The sequence below is a fragment of the Salminus brasiliensis genome, chromosome 18 (genome assembly GCF_030463535.1).
Source record: "Salminus brasiliensis chromosome 18, fSalBra1.hap2, whole genome shotgun sequence".
Taxonomy (NCBI): Eukaryota; Metazoa; Chordata; class Actinopteri; order Characiformes; family Bryconidae; genus Salminus; species Salminus brasiliensis.
In genome coordinates, this window is record NC_132895.1 from 23,601,059 (window position 1) to 23,621,440 (window position 20,382).

At 43.3% G+C, this 20,382-nt stretch overlaps 1 protein-coding gene across 7 annotated transcripts in view; it reads left to right on the forward strand.

Annotated features, from left to right (window-relative positions):
- The first annotated feature begins 559 nt into the window (after positions 1-559).
- The window catches only part of LOC140539767 (actin-binding LIM protein 3-like), a 127,674-nt gene continuing 107,851 nt past the window's right edge, over positions 560-20,382 (forward strand). For all 7 annotated transcript variants that reach the window (XM_072662531.1, XM_072662525.1, XM_072662527.1 and 4 more), the window contains exon 1: positions 560-1,123. In XM_072662531.1, the coding sequence (XP_072518632.1) occupies positions 1,111-1,123 (13 nt within the window). In that variant the 5' untranslated portion in view covers positions 560-1,110. The remainder of the gene's footprint in view (positions 1,124-20,382) is intronic.

Below are 20,382 nucleotides of genomic sequence, written 5' to 3' on the forward strand. Positions count from 1 at the left end.
TTATGGCTGCTGTCAGCTAGCTATATTAATCTGTATACTATTCATATTCATAATACTACTTTAATACCCACTTTGTTAAATTCACAAGACAGGATCTCCACCATGGCCCCTGTCCTGCCTCTGAGCAGCTCTGAAGAGGGCGAAGAGTGAAGAGAGAGGATCGCCACAAGATGTCAGCAAAGGAGCAGCTTTCCACACAACACACACGAACACGCGTTTACTTGCTTAACAGACCAAAACTGACAGCAACACACGGGTAATAATTGCAGTAAATATTGTTTTTAAATATAAAAATAGCGTTTGAAAAATGGACGTCTCAGCACTTAGCTAGCTACCTAACTTCTGGGGCGGACCGGTCTTCTGGGTGAACATTGGTATAGCTATATAATAATGGCCGTTACTTTCATTTATATAGCTATTTAATATTCGTATTTTGCCTTTTATTAATACAGTTATTTCGCCAGTAAACGTGTAATACCAAACAAGCCCTGAGGGTGGAAGTTGCTAGATAGCTAGCTGGCTGGTTCTGCCTCCTCTCGGCTCCAGTGTAACGGCTAAGCGGGCATTGTCCTAAGAGCATCTCCACACATGAAGCGGGGTCTCCCTTTGCTTTAGACTCATTGGAGGACACACACACACACACACTCTCTCTCTCTCTCTCTCTCTTACGCAGGGGGGCATGGCTCAGCCAGTGACAGCATGGAACTGTGAACACACCGCCACACACACACACACACCTATGGGACACACGACTGCAGGAGCCGAGAAGCGTTTCTGGCTGATTCAGTCAAACTCCCAGCTAGCAGCTGACTAGCCCGACCACCACCACCACCACCACCGCATCAGCAGCAGCAGCAGCAGCAGCAGCAGGCTTCTCTGAACGGCTTCAGCACGCAGGGAGCCACCCTTCACCGCGCAGTCCTCACAGTCCGCCGCTGTTCCTCAGGACTCTGGGGTTTCGTTCAGCATCTCTTCAGGGGAAAGACGAGGCAACTCATTTGTGTGTTTGTGCAAATAATTGTCTTTAAGCCTTTAAGCAGCCCTAAACCGCGGACCATGGCCGGAGTGTAACCTGCTCGGTCATTACCGGAGGCGAGGACACTTCTCACCATGAACACGAACGGTAAGGACGCACACTCCTACCACGGGGATCTCAGGGTACTTCATGGAGTATAAGCAGTATTTAGCCTCCAGAGCTTTGCCCGTGTCTCTAACAGGGCTGTTTTGCAAGTGCTCAGCATGGTTTGGTTGGGTAGGAGGGGGAGAACTGCACTCACCTGTCCTACAGCAGAGTCCTCATCACTCAGCAGGACAGGAAAGTGGGACTTGGGACTTTTTTAAGGTGCTAGCTGAAAGAGCTGGACAGAATTGAGGCTTTTTACTTTCATATGAGAATAATAAAGTGATACATACACATACAGGGCAGCTAATGTTTGGTTCAATGTCTCTTAGCAAGTTGCACCGTGATCAGACGCTTTTGGGAGCTTGGAGACTCGAGATAACAGTCCACACGTTTTCCATATGTTCAGGTTGAGGTCAGGACTTAATGTTGGCCTGCCTTATCCATTCCACAACCGTTGTTCATGTGTTTGGGGTGTCCAAGATGGTTTATGCTGAAGGATTCGGAGGTAGTCCTCCTTCTGTATTAGTCCCCCCACTCCATCCAGCTCTGGAACATGATGCCGCCACCACCATGCTTAACAGCTGGTTCGATGTGGGCGATTTGGGTCTTTTTTCAGGCCATTGCAAAGTTGCTAGACTTTACGATAACTTGTACCTACGCACAGTTGTATGAACTGATTCTGTTGAAATCAGCTTAGAGAGATTAGTACGTATATGTTCAACCCGGTTTGTATTATTTTGACCATGTGTTGATTTTAGAACCCCCAAAATAAACATAAACTTGCGCACTAGGTTCTTGTTTTTTCCTTGTTGGACACTGATTCTACCCTAGAAAGTGTATGTAGAACTTCCGGCCACAGCTGTGTATATCTTTGCACTCAGGCTTTCTAATCCAGTATTATAATTCAAACTATACTTTGCATTTAGAATAGTATAGTATAGTAGTATAATAATATAACTATTAACAAAACATTGAAAATATATTAAAGAGCCCATATCAGGAAGGATTCTCATTTGTCTCATATGTCATCTGTCTGTTTACTTATTGGGATTGTTTCAGCCTGGGCAGAGTATAGTAAGAAATCAGCCTCCTTAATTCTAAAGGGTATAGAGAGGAGGGCAAATGATTGCCTGCAAAGGTGCTTCACAGAAGAATTAAAGCCCAGAAGCGCCCTTCGATGGTCCTACTGATCCCAGCCTTCTCAGCCTTCTTCTGTCAGTACAGCAGCACAGCGGTCTGTAAAAGTACAGGAGATGCTGCATACGTTTCATTTTAACCAGTTGCTGTATAATCCACGTACAGGCTAGCCTGTAAACCAACAGCTACAGAGGCTCAACTTGGATTAGAACTCACCAGTCCAGCAAATAATCACCCTTTTTATTTAATCACAGATTAGTTGGAGTTTAATCCAGGGCTTCCCTTTTTGTCTTCGGTTTGTCCGGCGAATAGGACGTCCAGCCTTAAGTCGTACCCGTCTACATTGCCAAAGAGGCGTCTTGCCCTCATAGTTCACCTCTTCTGTGACCTTGTACAGTTTTAAATGTTCCTTAGATCCCTTATTAAAGCTTGTTTGTGAGTGTGAAGAACCATGTAGTGTAAAGTATTGAGTTTTTCTACACTGTAAAAAGGTTCTTCACACTCTTCACATCTCATTTATGCAGAAACAACTCTCTAATCTTTGAACTGATTAAATGTAAAGGTTTACGTTGTGCTCATCAGAGCTAGTTCACTCCACTGCTTCATGAAAGCACACTGCTTATCCTGTGACTTTGCGACCAAGGAAAGCCAAAGGGTGTGTACTTTCTGTCTTGGCCCTTTCCAATCCTAACTGCATGGACTTCCTCTGTCCTTCCTGCACTGCTCCTGCACTGAAAACAGATGTTCTGCAGGTACATCTGGAAGGCATCATTTTCTTTTTTTCTTTTTTTTTATTGTTTTTCAAACATGCTGGTCACACCGGGTCTCGCAGTTAAACAGTAAATTTAAAATACCGCTCGGCCTACAAAGCTATGTCATTAAAAGTTCCTTTTAAGGTCCAACTGCAGGCTGTAATTCAGAGCAGTTAGTCCTCCTTTCGGAAGTTCTTTGCTTCTTATAAGTTGCAGATGTGAACAGTAGCCTGGCACCAGTACTGGGAGTAGGCTGTGGACCTGTTCTTTCTATCTGCTTCATAAGACGAGTTTTAGAACTGTTACAGTGCACTTGGCTGCATTTGTAGCACACCGTCAGTTTCTTAGCATTGAAAACTCACATATAATGTAAATCAGTGGGCAGTGGCTTCAGCACCTTCTTATTGGAGTCTGTTGGTGGGGTTCTCTACTCTTATCACAGTAGAGACAATGTGCACTATAGGCCACATGTCATCTTTGTCTAAAAACAGTGGCAACAAAAGGTGGTAATACAACTAACCTAAGAGCCCATTTAAAGCACAACCATCCAGTTCCATTTTCCGAGCTGGAAACAAAGAACCCAGTTGGAAAGAGGGCGTCCAAGCAGGTGACTATCACGGATGCCTTTGCTCGACAGTGTAAATATAAACGTGATAGCGTAAAATGGTGCACGTTTACAAATAGTGTAACTCACTATATAGCCAAAGAGATGCTGCCGTTAAATACGGTGGAAAAACCAGCATTCAAAAACATGCTGAAAACTTTTGACAGGCAGTACAAATTACCAAAGAAAACATACATCTCTCAAACTGCCGTTCCAGCTTTATATAATGAAGTAAAAAAATGCATTCTGAAGGAGATAAAACACATCGCATTTTACTCTGCATATTACAATATTATCGTTTATCGCGATAATTTAGGAGACGATTAATCGTCCAGAAAATGTTGTTATCGTGACAGGCCTAATATTGATTTATAATAATCAGTAATATGTTGTTATACATGCATTTTATACAATTTGAATCATATATGTACAAAGTATCATTTTATTTATAAGCAGTTAATAACTAGAGAACTCTTTCTTTAGTAACTATAGATGTAGAACCATGACCGGACAACTTGAGGAACCCTTTGCTTTTTTGCTTTTGCATTAACCTGTGTTTGTATCCAGGTTGTATCTGGATCTATTTTGACCGGATTCTGTTTACACTTGTCATTAAAATGCGGTGTGACCAGATGAGATCCGATGTGATTTAAAAGCCACCACAGCGGTTTCTCGTCAAAACTGTCCTGCTCCGGGAGATTGGAAGCAGTTTGGAGGAACGGTGGGGGTTCCACAACGCTGCGGAGCAATAGATGGTTCTCGCATCCCTGCAGCAGCTCTATCATAAAATGCGACAGACTATTTAAACCGCAAGGAAACAAACTCTGAGACTGCTCTCAAATACTGGCGTTAAGCACAAGCTTGAGGGAGCGTACACAAACACACATATGAGAGAGAGACAGAGAGAGAGATAGAAGCCTCAGGACTGATCCACAGTAATTATTACTTGTATTAATGTTGTTTTTTCCCAACAGATGTGATTCCGCTTGTCTGACGGAAACCGTTCACCACAAAAAAACAGGTTACACAAGACGGAGTGTCAGTGTATGTCAGTTAGGTGTTTCCCATATACATATACACTGCAGTCCTGTGGAAGGATTTGGGAAAACCCATGTCCGTGTCATTAGAAGTGTTGCATTAGTTGTTGGCAAATTAATGTATTTGTAAACATTTGTTGAAACGGACATGGCTCACTTGTGGACATGTTATTTTAGCTTGTCATGAAAACCTGGCTGATCCGTGGTCTTGTAATTCCAGCATATCCGCAGTTCCAGTGAAAGAGGCTTGAGCGGTAGGCCCCGGGTGGCTCTCCGTGATGTGTCGCGTGGGATTACTCTTTCAAATCTCTCCGCTATTCCGCTGCCCGCGCTGGGCCATTACGTCAGTGGCGTTCCCCCTGCTCTGGAGGCCTAGCCAAAAAAGTAACTCTCATTAGAGTTAAGTGCTGAGCCCACAGGGAAACGCTGGCACACGCTGCAGCTCTCTTTGTTTCAGTGGAGCCATTGTGAATGCCTGTAATGCCTGGCATTCTTTTTGTTAAGCTGCGGAGCTCAGCTGACAGCGGGAATATAGCAGGGGTCTGTGTGTGTTTGTGTGTCTGTTCGTGAAGTGGAATCAGCACAGCCATGGCGAATAGTCATGTAATTGCCTAAATCTAATATATTGAATACAAACTAGGTTGGGGTGTAAAAATGCATGGATACATGTTGATGTGTCAGTCTGAAAGTGACTGATAGAGTAATAGAACAGGACACCCAAATATGACTCAGGTTACACCTCAAGTTCTCTCGAGAGGTCTCATGCAGCTCCACCAGAGTAGCAGTGACAGAAATGCCATTCTAGTCATTACAATCAGTGGAGCATCAACATGATACTGAAGCCATTATTTTAGGGTAAACTTGCTAGATAATGTTGATTCAGGGTGCAGATTCATCTACATGGGTTTTGGATTTTAATTTAGCTGATCGATTCAAATAATATTCGACATAATTTGGGCTTTTTTTTATTTAATTCTAGGCCATATTGTAAATAAATTTGTCAAATTTTCAGAAAACCCACCTGTTCGAAGCTCCCCCTAGCACAAGCAATGCTCCCGACACTAGGAGGGTAACTACTTAACACATGTCCCCTCCAATACAAGTGAACCCAGACACCGCCTGTCTTTAAACTGGGCATTCAAGTGCTGCACCCACCAGCTAACAGACGCCTGTGTCGGCTAATGTTGCTTTAAAAGTGATGAGGGGAGAGAGCGCCATCTACCCATCTAGAGAGAGCACGTCCAATTGTGCTCTCTCAGCGGCATGGCTCAGCATCCAAACCCGTTGGCCATTTTCATCATTTATCGCATTTGACTTATGTCATTATCCAGAGCAACTCACATTTGAATTGGTACGTAGTGTTAGGTGTCTTGCCCAAGGGCTCTTATTGGTGTAGCATGAGTGTGAACTTGACCAGCCTGGGAATTGAAGGTGGTGTTGTTACCACTACACTACTCTACACCAACCTATTTTTTACAAAAGACTGTCACAAACAGTCTGAATAATCAAACTGCTTCGAAACCAGAGCAGTACAACCCTGAAAAAGACGATCATCAGATGTACATTAATCAGTGGTACACAGGTCCCCTGTAAGTGAACAGCAGTGCATTATCTTTCAGAAGTGAAACTGCAGGAGGTTAAAGCCAGCATCTGAGCTGGCTTCCTGCCATAGCATTTACATCAGGAGAGCAGGGGGAGAAAAACATGCTGAAAGAGGGACTTTTAATAGGAGCCAAGCGTGCAGGTTACTACAGCCCACTGAGCAGCCCTCCTGCTGCCTGCTTGTGTGTGTGTGTGTGTTTGTGGCTCTGAATTACAGATACACCGCACTCCATTCCATTAGACAGGAGGAAGAGCTGGGCAGGAGTGATGTAGCATCAGCTTTATATTGTAGAAATGGGCTTCCCCATCTCATCATGTAGTGCAGCACTATGTCCAGTTCCCCATCCATAACTTTAATGAGACTGATCATTGGCTGATCATTGCTGTGCTCAGTCAAGGTCAGTCTAAAGGCTTGGTTGATATGAAAATACTTGGATATATTGTTTGGTTTTCTGGATGAAATGAAGATAACTAATCATAATGACTGACATAACTGCATATAATCTACCCCCCCTCCACACACACACACACAAAAAAAACTGACATCAGCAGTTTTAGCGTTTTGTTGGTGCTCAGCTGTGAATGGACTGAAATGATTAGTTACCAACCAGTTAAAATGATGTAAAACTCAGTAGAGCAGTAGAGACAGCGGAGTATTTAATAATCTAAATATCCTAAGAGATGGATGGGGCTTCCGATACAATTATTGATTTTTGTGTTTTCTCTTAATTAGGGCTTGTTTTTCTTTCAGGCTAGAATGATATGAACATGTAATCAAGTCTGTAACCGTTCACATAATGACTAGTTTCCAGCAAAAAGGGCTTAGGAGATTCAATTGGACTAGCCTGGCAACATTAGGGCCTGTTTACACCTGGTATTAACAAGCGGTATCTGGATAGTATCTGGACTAACTGTGACCGGATTCTGTTTACACTTGATTGACTCTGAATGTGGCCTGAGTGATCCGATCATAATTCAAATGCAATGCTTCTTGGGGGTGTTTACACCTGGCTTTGGTGAGTTCGTGATTAACGTTGGCTTTAGATTAACGTTTTTTTCAGAGTACATTTCAGCCACACTGAATTTGTGGTCTGAGTTTAGTGTAATACAGCAATACAAGCAAGATACCGAGTGGCATCCCTCCGGCAGAAGTGGCCTGTAGCCTCCCACACTAAATTTCAGTTTATTTCAGTTTCATTTTAAAGCTTATTCAACGTTCTTGTCCAGCTGGCTGGAACAGAGACGTTTGATCAGCACTCAGACCCTGCAGTTGTCTCCTGCAGGGCAAAAGGTTTCGACCTCAGAGGCTTCGCATCTGTCACTCTCACACTGCGGCCAGCTGAATGAACCAGGTTACCTTCATGAGCTCCATGACGTTCGTCTCGTACATACTGTATATAGCAATGCAAATTGTCATATTGCTCACAGTCTAGGAAGTCAGTAGTTAACAAAGGCGATGGTGTGCTTCACATGTACTGGAGGAGCCCTGTGTTAAGTCCTTACCCGCCGAGTGTAAGTAGCACTGCTAGTGCTAGGGGGGAGCTACGAACGGGTGGGCTAATTAGCTATACTCCTATAGTTTATTAAAGGACATAGTGCAAGTTTATTATATGAGTATTATCTTTTACAGCAGTTATTAATATTATTATTAATTAAGGTCCTAGTAATTAGATTTACATAGTTCAGCAGTAGGTTCTTCTGGCCTGTGGTAGGCTTGTTGCCTGTTGGCGGATTACGCTGAGATGGCAGTCTTTAAGCAGACAAGCTCTAATGTCCACAAACAGGGAGGATTTAATCTGGTCTTTAGAGTCTGATTAAAACGGCATTGAATGGCACTGTTTGGGCACCCACTCCAAGCCCTTGAGTCCTGTGGATGGGCATGCCAGCTGAACTCGCAACCGTAATTACACGCCACGTCTCAGAGAATGAGCTGTTGTTCACCTGTTCACTCACTTTCTTTCTCTCTCATTCTCTCTCTCTCTCTCTCTCTCTCTCTTTTTCTTCCTCTGTCTGAAATGAGAATGGCATCCAGCCATCCGGAATGGCAAGCCAAGTAAGCCGTGTTGACAGACAAATTGCCGCATTTCCCCCCGTTCGTCTCGGAAACCTAACAGAGTGTGTTACGTGATTTTACCCTCAGCTGGTGAAGAATGACATCCACTCGAGATGGTGTCAGGCTTCGGAAAGAGAGAAAGCTTCTCAAGCTCTTCCTCTCGTCCTTCTCCCTCCCTCGCTCTCTCAGTGCTGCGGTACGCTCGGGCCTTCCTTCGACAAGACGGAATTCAAAACTGACAATACATTGGACAGATTTTCACACTGCAAGCTTATATTCCTAAAGATGCTTTCCAAAAGAGTCATGCCTTGAATCCAAGAAATGGTCTCTTTCACTTTTCATGAGGGTCTTTTAGCCACGGGCTGCCTCGGTTAGAGCCTGAAATATTTATCCAGACCTGACGGGAGCCAACATTTCATGTGAAGTTCAGACATTGTTTCAGGCTCAGGTTCTGTTCACATTTCAAGTCTGGGTTTCTCGGGTCCCGTCTTCCACCTAACAGATTTTGGCTTGCGTTTACTCCAGCTTTATTAACTGCTGTTTTATTTTTTATGACTTTGAGGACTCTCAAAACTGAATCTTCAATCCTTCTGTATAATTAAGTGCTTAAGATGTGAACATTGTTTTTTAATAATAAATAAAAAAGCTATGTTTGTTTGGTTCACATCATGACCCCTGGTTCCGATCGACACCATATAAACACAAAGTCAACCACCATTTGGCTTCCACCTTCAACCCATACGTGCAGTGAACTCACACAGTATACAGTAGGAACTAGGGCTGTACAATATATCGCAGTGTACTATGTGCAATAGTCACATCGCGTAAGGCAGATGAAATCAGACATGTCATGCTACAACGTCCTTGATACAAAAGGGAAAATTCTCACTGTTTTCATTTCCCATGACATGTCGTCCATAAGCAGATTAGATCTGCCCAAGATCATTTATTTTACTCCAATCCTGGACACGAAGAGAGCATTTTTTATATTTCAACATGCTGGATCAAAAATCTGATGATAATCCCTGTATATCCCTATATATATATACACAGTGAAGAAAATAAGTATTCGAACACCCTGCGACTTTGCAAGTTCACCCACTTAGAAATCATGGAGGGGTAAATGTCCACTGTGAGGGTGCATGTCCACTGTGAGAGACATAATCTAAAAAAAGAAAAATCCTGAAATCACAATGTATGATTTTTTAATAATTTATTTGTGTGTTACTGCTGCAAATAAGTATTTGAACACCTGTGAAAATCAATGTTAATATTTGGTATAGTAGCCTTTGTTTGCAATTACAGAGGTCAAACTTTTCCTGTAGTTTTTTACCAGGTTTGCACACACTGCAGCAGGGATTTTGGCCCATTCCTCCACACAGACCTTCTCCAGATCAGCCAGGTTTCTGGGCTGTCGCTGAGAAACACAGAGTTTGAGCTCCCTCCAAAGATTTTCTATAGGGTTTAGGTCTGGAGACTGGCTAGGCCACTCCAGAACCTTGATATGCTTCTTACGGAGCCACTCCATGGTTATCCTGGCTGTGTGCTTTGGGTCATTGTCATGTTGAAAGACCCAGCCACGACCCATCTTCAGGAGGTTGTTCCCCAAAATCTCACAATACATGGCCCCAGTCATCCTCTCCTTAATACAGTGCAGTTGTCCTGTCCCATGTGCAGAAAAACACCCCCAAAGCATGATGCTTCCACCCCCATGCTTCACAGTAGGGATGGTGTTTTTGGGATGGTACTCATCATTCTTTGTCCTCCAAACACAGCGAGTGGAATTAAGACCAAAAAGTTCTATTTTGGTCTCATCTGACCACAAAACTTTCTCCCATGACTCCTCTGGATCATCCAAATGGTCATGGGCAAACTTAAGACAGGCCTGGACGTGTGCTGTCTTAGTGTATTACCCACAGTAGCCTTTCTTAAGTTCTGGGCTGATTCCTCACCTTTCTTAGGATCATTGATACGCCACGAGGTGAGATCTTGCATGGAGCCCCAGTCCAAGGGAGATTGACAGTCATGTTTAGCTTCTTCCATTTTCTAATAATTGCTCCAACAGTTGATCTTTTTTCACCAAGCTGCTTGGCAATTGCCCCGTAGCCCTTTCCAGCCTTGTGGAGGTCTACAATTTTGTCTCTGGTGTCTTTGGACAGTTCTTTGGTCTTAGCCTTGTTAGTAGTTGGATTCTTACTGATTGTGTGGGGTGGACAGGTGTCTGTATGCAGCTAACGATCTCAAACAGGTGCTTCTAATTTAGAATAATAAGTGGAGTGGAGGTGGACGTTTTAGAGGCGGACTAACAGGTCTTTGAGGGTCCGACTTTTTGCTGATTGGCAGGTGTGCAAATACTTATTTGCAGCAGTAACACATACATTGTGATTTCCGGATTTTTTTTTTTTAGATTATGTCTCTTACAGTGGACATGCACCTAAGATGAAAATTTTAGACCCCTCCATGATTTCTAAGTGGGAGAACTTGCAAAGTCGCAGGGTGTTCAAATACTTATTTTCCTCACTATATATATATATATATATATATATATATATATATATATATATATACAATTACATTTTTTAAATATCATTCAGCCCTATAAGAAACACATGACCAGAACTGTGGGCAGCTTTCGCTGCTGCACCTGGGGAGCAGAATGGGTTAAGGTCCTTGCACAAGGGCCCAATAGTGGCAGCTCAGCGAACTCGGGTATCAAACCCACAGCTCTGTCATCAGTAACCCAGTTATTTAACCCCTGAGCCACCACTGCTGAGTGGGTAATCCTTATCTGAAATTAAAAGCAGTTCTTTAGGTTTTTGAATTTAATTTGAATTACATTAACATACATTCAATTACAGAACTTATTCTCATCATCCCCGTATTCTTCAAAAGATGTAATATCATACATCATGTAATATATAAGTTAGAACAGTGATGTTTTCCAGATGTACGTTCTTGATATTTTTCACTCCTCACTCTCTTCTACAACTGTAGTCCACGCATGGTTTCTGTGATTACACCACACGGTGCGTCCACTGTGCACCTTCCGTGGCCTTTATTGAAAAAAGAGCTGCATCAGCACTCCTTGTTTCAGAGCCAGTGATTGCTGTGATTACTCAGAGCACAAGACCCAGACACAAGACTCAGCCTGCTTCCACGTTTACTCGAACAGGCATCGAACACACTGTGCTCATGGGACGTGTAGGAGTGCCAAGCTCTCCACACAACTAGCGTAATGAAAAGGAACTTACTGTCATCCTCATCCCCATTACAGAACAAACTGTGTAGAGCAGATATTAAGCAGCTTGGGTTCAAGGTCTGGGTAGGTTTCCAATGGCGAATTAAAAGGGTCCCTTTTTTTTAATTTGGACTCTTTGGACCCAATTTTCTGAAGTAAAGACTCTCCCTATTACACGATGCCACCAGTACTGGGAGGGGGAAGGCTAGCATATCATAGCTGTCGGTCAAAAACCTTGTACCTTCAAAATTCTAGGGATGCACCGATCCGACTTTTTCTGTTCCGATACCGATACAAATACTTAAACTTTGCGTATCTGTCGATACCCGATACCGATCCGAGAACATTGTTGAATAAACCATATACTTCACCATGTGGGAGAGACTTAAGGCTTCAGGATTGACTGAAATTCAAAGTCTGTGAGGCCAAAAAAAAAGAGCTAGTAGATCTTTCCTTCTCGGTTCTGACATCAATACCCCTCTACCTCGCTCTCGGCTGTCCTCCATTACAGGTGCAAGTCTTCAACCGAACAGTTCAGCTCTAGTCTCTCTATCGCTAAAACAGCAGAAAGCAGCAAAGCTGTAGCTTTTGAAAAATGCAGACGGGGGATTTCAATCTGAAATCTAGTATCGGGACCGAAATCCGATTCTAGTATCGGATCGGTTCATCTCTACAACATTTTTTTAATTTTTTTTTTTACATAGAATTCAATGTAAAAAGATTTCATTCCAAGTCATTTGGATCATTTCTATCAGTCCATTCACTATAAAACTTGTAAACACGATTTAAAGAACAACTCCCAGATTCAGATTACGGCAAAAAAGTCAAAAACGTTTGTCCGACAACATCGAACATCCTCCGAGTCCAACCACATTTTTTTCTAACTGCTGCTAATGCAGTGTAATTAGAAAGCTGAGTGCTCTTGGAGGAAAACGCTAACAGCCAGTTCTGTTGCTTTCTTGCTGACTAACATCACACTGAATGATGGGGAGAGGGAGGGCTATCCTGACCACCCAGAGACAGCAAGGTCTCGAATTTCATAGAAACTTTCAGTTGATGCCACATTTGTATTAAATATTGTATTTGGACTATTTTTTTCATTTATTTTAGCACGTTGATTAAATAATGATATAAAGTAAAGCAAACATATAGCAAAGTAAAAGGAATATCTCCAGACTTCTAATGCTACAACTTTGTTATATTAGGTTCCCTTACAAAATAAATAATTCAATAAAAATAGAGGGTCACTGATGGCATCTCAAACCAAGTACAGTTTGAAGCAAAAATTTGCAAAAAAAAAGTCCAGGTTTAATCTACATCTGTCAAAGTGGACAATGAGTATTAGAATCCATACCCTACTGGATCTACCACTGATCCAAAAGCAAGACATATTAAGTGAATCGCCGAAGCCCTAGAGCTTTCACGGCAGTATGTAAATGTAACTCATTGTGCATGCATGGCGAGGGCATCCGCTATAGAATCATCTCGTCTGCACAGTGCGTTTACCGGTCTCATAAAACACGCCATACGGACAGGCTTTATGAGCCTTCGCTACATTCGCTGCTGTCTATTTTTTGCAGGGCTGCCTTATGCCACAGTAATTACACCTGGCTATATGGATTTGCGATATTATAAGGTGGATGTCAAGGCCCTTCAGCACACTTTATCGTCAGCCGTGACATTAGAGCACCGAAGCTTGTTCTTAAACGTATTCTAATTTCCACATTATCAATTAGCCGGGACTTGTTTGGTTTCTGTTGTTTAGTTGTGCTCTACAGCTGCAAGGCTAATGTCTCTAACGCGTACAGGAAGCTTATTAATTAGCAGTGTGCCTAAGTCCTGCTTACAACTAGCTTCAGTGCTGGCCAAGCTATCCTTTTCATGGTTACTGACAGTGGATGACACATTGTTACCAATACAGATATGCAGCTAATGCTGTTTTTTCTCGGAAGAGACCCCATTAGAAAGTATATTTGAGATTACTTAGCAATGCCACAAGATTTGTGCTTAAGTGTGTGATGATTTTGGTGTCGTAGGACCAGGTCCCTGCAACTGATCCAGAATGCAGCTGTAGCTGCTGCTCACATTAGATTCCAAGCTCCTCTGTACTTGATGGAGATGGTCAAAAGCCGATCGGTACCAAGAGCCCTTCGAGCTTCAAGTATGGCTCGGCTTGACCCGCCATCCCTTAAGATCCACATCCTGACACCGCACTTCCCCTTGGTGTCCGAACAAAGTCGCTCGCTGTCTTCAAACGCCGACCGAAGACCCGCCTCTTCCAAGAGTACTCGGGCGAAGTGTAGTGTTGAGTATTGTGGTCTCCATGTTGACTTTTATATTTAGTAGTGTCTAAGGTGTCTTTAGGATTTTAGCCAAAACCAAACCGAACCATCTTAATGAACAAAAGTATTGGGACACCTGCTCATTCATTGTTTCTTTCAAAAATGAAGGTTGTTAAAAAAAAAAAAGAGTGCATCCTGCTTTTGTTGAAGTAACTTGTCTCTACTGTCCAGGGAAGAAGGCTTTCTACTAGATTTCGGAGCATTTCTGTGAGGATTTAATTGCATTCAGTTTTTTGCAAGAACGTTAGTAAGGTCAGGATGTGGAATGATCACCACCTCACCTCACTTTATCCTGAACTCCCCAACTCATCCCAAAAGTATTGGATGGATCATCATTATCATCATCATCATCATCATCAGTCCAGAGAACACAGTTCCACTGCTCCAGAGCTCAATGCTGGTGGGCTTTATACTCATCCAGCCGGCGTGGGCCTGGCATTAGGCATGCTGCCAGTAGCTTCATGTTTATCTGCTCCAGAGAGTCCTATTCTATTGACACTACTTCTCTAGAGAGACTAGGCAAGCTGTGTGTGGACATTTGCACTTCTGTATCAGAAATGGGTGCAACTTAAAGTAGCTGGATGCGTTCATTAGAAGGGGTGTCCACAAACATTTGCTCCAACAAACAGCTTATAAAGCAAACTTCAGACAATCTTCAAACTTCAGACACTTCAAACATCTGAACTGTGTTCAGAGTGGGGGGAAATGATGTAAATAAGGGTTTCTTCATTCCTTTGTAAATAATTTAAGATGACCTAACACTGAACCAGAGTCAGTATGCCAGAATGCAGTTCTAAGAGGAGTTTGGTTGGTCATCTGCTGATCCCATGCCTGCCTGCATTTTGCTCTCCTCAGGCAGTTTTGGAAAGGATCCCAGTTAGGACGCAGTGCCTCAGACTTTTGGGTGGAGGAAGCTTAAATTTAGCACGCTTTTAATAATATACAGTGGAACAAATATACAACAATACAGACAACATGCAGACTGCGAGACAGTTTTAGCTATGTGATCGTATTTGTACCATTTATTAGAAAGCAGTCTGTCATAGTGTCAGAAACCACTGTCTGACCAATGTCTGAATTGGAGACATTTGGAAATCAAAACTTGACTCCAAAGCTTTGGATTCGAGGACAAGCTTATTCACCATTTCTGTTAGACACACATTTGACCTGCTTTTGACTAGCAAGCAACTAGCAAGCAAACAAACACAGTGACAGTGAGCACACATGCCCAGAGCGGTGGGCAGCCAGGGGAGCGTTTAGAGGATTTAGGGTCTTGCTAGGTATCAAACCCACCTGCTTCCAATATCAATATCAATAGCCCAGTGTTCTAACCACCAAAGTCATGTAGCCCCTCCACCTTACCATCCGACTGCAGTTCAAGTAAACTTTGTGCCCGTCACCCTGTCCGAAAATATATGTCTTTTCATAACACATCAGTAGTCTGGCTGTGCTTTGGACGTTGGACAAAGTAGAAAACTAAGTAAAGTGTAAAAATGTTAAGAAAAAAAATGGCTTACTATAAACTTCAGTGCTTAAACATCAGTTCATGTCACTGGAAGGTATCAGGTGAGTAAATTCTGTGTGAAGCTTCACATCAGGTTCAAATTTGACATGCAAATTGACCTCAAGTCAAGTCAAGCCAAGAGGCTTTTATTGTCATTCCATCTGAGTCTGCGTTTGAAGACAGCGAGCGACTCCCCGGCCGTTATGACTCTCAGGGGAAGTTAGTTCTACCACTTCGGTGCCAGGACAGGAAAAAGTCTGATCGCTTGTCTTCCGTGCATCTTTAAGAATGGCGGGTCGAGCCGAGCCGTACTTGAAGCTCGGAGGGCTCTTGGTACTGATCGGCTTTTGACCATTGCCATCATGTCCTGGCTTTGTAGACCAGCGTCCGGGTTTTGAATCTAAATCAGGCAGCTAGAGGAAGCCCGTGGAGAGAAGGGAGTTGTAGTAGTCAAGTTTTGACGAGAGACTGAACAAGCACCTGGGTGGCCTCTCTACATTTAGCACAACACATGAGCTTGTCCCCAGTGACTAGAAATACACACAAACCGGAGAATGCATGGAAAGCAGTCAGTCAGAACACTTTTCTTTTTAATTGTCTTGACTTCTGTGTGTTTTACTGTTTATGGTGGTGGAGTCGGCCGGCTTGCTATCTGTTAAGCTATCGTTTCAGCTGCTTCCAGTGCCAGAATGACTTTTTTGTTGCTGTATTTGATATGATCATGTTTACTTCTTTCTTTTTGCTTGATTCTTGACTCTTGCAGTCCAGCCTTGACCATGTTTAGTGTGACTGTGGTTATTTAGTTTTTCAAGGAGAGTGTCTGACAATCAGATGGCAAAAGCGGTCAGTGGTCTTGAGATTGTTGAGATTTCTAATACTGTATTGAAAGTGAAATATCTGTACAGTAATCACTCTGAAGCACAGCCCTTGTGTGAGAAATTGATTAGCACTACCCCAGCTGTCTCCCCAATTTTTCCAATGCATTTTTCCAATGATCACGAGACAGAAACCCAAAACAAGGACCGTCACAGTTCACACAAACTCCCACTGCCGTCGGCTCACGCTGAAGAAAATGCACTGCGTTTCCTTGCTTTCGCATGAATAAAACATGGTACTGCCAAACGTAGCTACATGGAAAGGCAAAATATACTGATATAATATCTTTTATTCATGTCCATATGATGCACACATGCAGGTTAATTGGGTTCTTTATGGAGAGCAGTATCTCTCTATCGCTTGCAGGGACAGACGAAAAGTTACTGGCGGAGTTTCTGGCAGCGAAATCATAACTTGGGACAGTTGCGTGCTAGGCCTGTAGCTTACTGCGTCCCCGTACCATTAGGAGTCGTTTGATTAACGGCATGCTTTGGGAAGGAGAAAATTGCTTGGTGCTTCGAGCCGTTGGTGCTTGGCAGTATATCTCTGAAGAACTGGGGTGGAACGCTCAGCAGCTCTTCATAGTAGCTTGGACCGCTCTCTGGTGAGCTGGCAAAAGTTCCAAAGTTTTGCAGTGTCGTCAGTCCGTACCGGCTTCCGCGATTGGTCGAGTGCCGCTGACGTTGCCATGGTATTTTGGGGGAGTTGATGGCTTACCTAGCAACACCACTCAGGATGCGAGCAGCAGCCAAAGTAAAGACAGAAGCGGGTGCAGGAGGAGGCGGTGCCAGTTCCGGAGGGGGGCACCCCGGAGCCTGGCGCCTGTTCTGCACCCAGATGGCAGAAGAGTGACAGAGACAGAGGCAATGCAGCCAAACCGGACTAAGAGCCACCTGGGATGGTGTATGTGTGTGTGTGTGTGTGTGTGTGTTTGTGTGTGTGTGATTCATTACAGAGCAAAATGGTATCATGCAAAATTACAGCATCTTTTAAAATCTAGACTAGAAAACTAGAAAAGCTTCTTCATTGGACAGAATTTTTTCCCATGCACTTGATGTGGACTGTACTTGGCCTACAAAGGAATTGCTCCAATATTCATTTATTTATTTATTTATTATTATAATTGATACACACCAAAAGATCTAATGACGAAGACTGACAACTAAGAGCGTCTATCAGTATTTTCTAGGTCCTCCTCGGAAATTGACTGCTACCTCAAGCCGCTGTAACACTTGTAACACGTAAATTTAATTTTCACATGCAAAATCTCATGTATTTCAGTGAGATTCCAGCAACTGCTGAATTTCGTGTACATGACATCTGACACGCAAATCCATGTCCCCGACCAGTAGCACTGCTGCTTTGGCTGTTTGATCTATGACGTTCTCTGTACTGTCTGTACTGGCTCTGTCTGGGCCAACATGGAGGAAGCGCTGATTGTAGCTGTAGTTCCTAAACGGGGGATATTCTACAACTCTTTTCATGCAGATTACAAAATACAACACAGTCAGCATGGTACACAGTCAGTCGGGATATGGAATTAGAGGGTAATTATCTTCTCTTCTGAGGCTTTTAGTAGTTTTCCGGCCCCCGCTCACAGCCACAGCCGGTACGGCAAATGCAAAAAACAGTGTGACCAGGGCTTTATATCGCTTTCACATATTTTCAGAACATTTTTCTAAAATGATATAAAACGTACTGATTCATGTTCTTCACTACCATCCACACACCTCCTATAGTGGTTGGGTGCAACAAAGGGCTCTTTGGGAGCAATGTCATAGAGAGCCATTATCGGATTCATAAAGAACATTTTTTGTGAAAGAGATGTATGTTTGAAGACCATTTTAACGGGTTAGAAGGTCAGTGTAAAGATGCTCCATCAACCTAAAGGTTCTTCACACGCAAAGCTCCTTCCAAAATGGTTCTGTATGGAAACAAAAACTGGCATCCTCCAAAAAGAAACCTTTATAGCCCCCTTTCATTTTAAGAGTCAGAATCATTCAAAATCTCTGCATATCGGCCAGTATTCTACTCCAAATAACATCGCATGCAGCACGACCTGGTTTCTCTACATCGTCTCGGCTCTCCATTGACCTGTGAATGTTCTGTTACAGACACAACGTGTACAAGACACATGGCGTTCCTACCAAGGCTCGTGATTTGATTCCAGTTCACCTTGAAATTGCATGACTGAACCAGTCATTGAGATGGGAGATTTAGGCCGACCCCATCATCTGATTTCTAACCCCGTCACTGAGGCAAGAAAATCCTCATAATTCTTGCCAGACCACCCTTGACACACCGGAATCCCTACTGATTAAGCCATAGGAGAGAGGTGACAAGGACAACAGGAGTCAGGATGGAGAGCTGTGTGTGTGTGTGTGTGTGTGTTTGCACTTCTTCACATCTAATAATCTTCTCACCTCTCACACCACTGTATGTTTATCCCGTGATAAGTTCTCACCAATCTGAATTCAATAAATTGTGTGCACACGCTTCCTCAGACACCACATCAGTGTATCCAACAAGAAAGGCAGCATGGGACTTCTTTTATACAGCAGTTCTCGGATAATCAAACAGTTCAGATCTTGTCTCTTTCTTTATCGATATCTCTCTATCGCTGTGGCTTTTAAAAATGAAATGTTTCAAGTCCCAGAAGTGTCCAAAATCCAGATTTAGCGTTTTTCAGCGCTAGAGAGAAAGACAAACGCTGAACTGTTCGGTTGGAGACTTGCGTCTGTAATGGAGGACAGCCGAGAGCCAGTAGCGATGTCGCTGCCACAGCTGGTCTTCTATATAAGGCGAGCCGGAAGGGATGGGCAGCTAGCTCCCTTTTGGTCTCACAAACTTTCAGAATAAAAGATCCAGCACAATAATTAATTTTAGTTTATTTTAAGTTTACTTCAACAATGATCTCGAAACGGTGTCAAGTATCGGCCGACGCCCAGAGTTTATGTATCGTATCGGAACAGATAAAGCCTTGCGTCCACAGCGTATGCTAGGTAAAAGAAAGGTTCAGAGGAAGGTGTTATACTGATCTTGATAAATGTAATTTCAGACTACAGAATACATTTCAGATATGACTTGACAAATATGACAGGCCATTGGTCTTCATTTGGGTCAAGTAATGATGCCAGTGGGGGAAAGGTCTCCTGAAACAAAACCAGTCCAATGTTTTATTAATGGAAAGTGGCTTGTTTTCCCCCCCATGACCATAATGCTCCTGCCAGCACTCTATGATGAAGCGTGGTCCCTCTTGTCAGGCAGTCATTTACACCTGTCATATAGCCAGTCAATACGTCAGGGCTGATGAATGCCTGTGCTTGTACTCAGCCAAGCCCGCAAGCCCACTGTGTACTCGCACGCTGCACTGTGATCTCCCTTTAGGCTTTATCATGCTCCCACATGCAGAGTCCTTTTAGAAAATGCTGCCTTTCTGCTTGTAATGGCTTGAGGCTTTGGTGATGATTAGCTTTAGCATATTCGGTACCCTCCAAAGACCCTCCAGCTCCTCAGATCAAACCTGTTGTCACCAGGCCCGACTTTCTGTTTACATTTCACGGCTCAAAATGCTGTTGTCATTTTACAGTCAGTTTCACTGTGTTAGCTGCTTAGCTTGGCTACACGTTTGCATATGATGTCATTGATATAAGTGAGATGGTGAGATGGCGGAAGGGTTGTAGTTCAGTGCCTGAAAGCAAAGCCCTGGCTTTATGTATATTAAAGCATCTAAAGGAGGACGTCAGACTAGAAGGTCCAGAGGGAAGAAGCTTTGTCAGCTCCAATCTAACCTCATCCCTTCTGACAGTAAGCTCCACAGCGACAGAGCTGTAACGCCACAATTAGCTCCACACTCTCGCACTAATTGCTCTCATCTGTCTTAAGGGGGGTGACTGAGTCCAGCCACTGCCTTTAAAGCCAATGAACTGCAGGCCTTCATTTCACTGTGTGTTGCTATGCATTAGTGACAGTGTTAGCGAAACACTATCATTATTAGCGAAGCTTGTTTTCCAGTCTGCTTCATATGTCTTTCATTTTGCTTCTGTAGATTTGCTAGGAGGCAGTTATGTAGTTAACAAGACACAGTCCGAATGTCGACACCAGAAAATGTGTT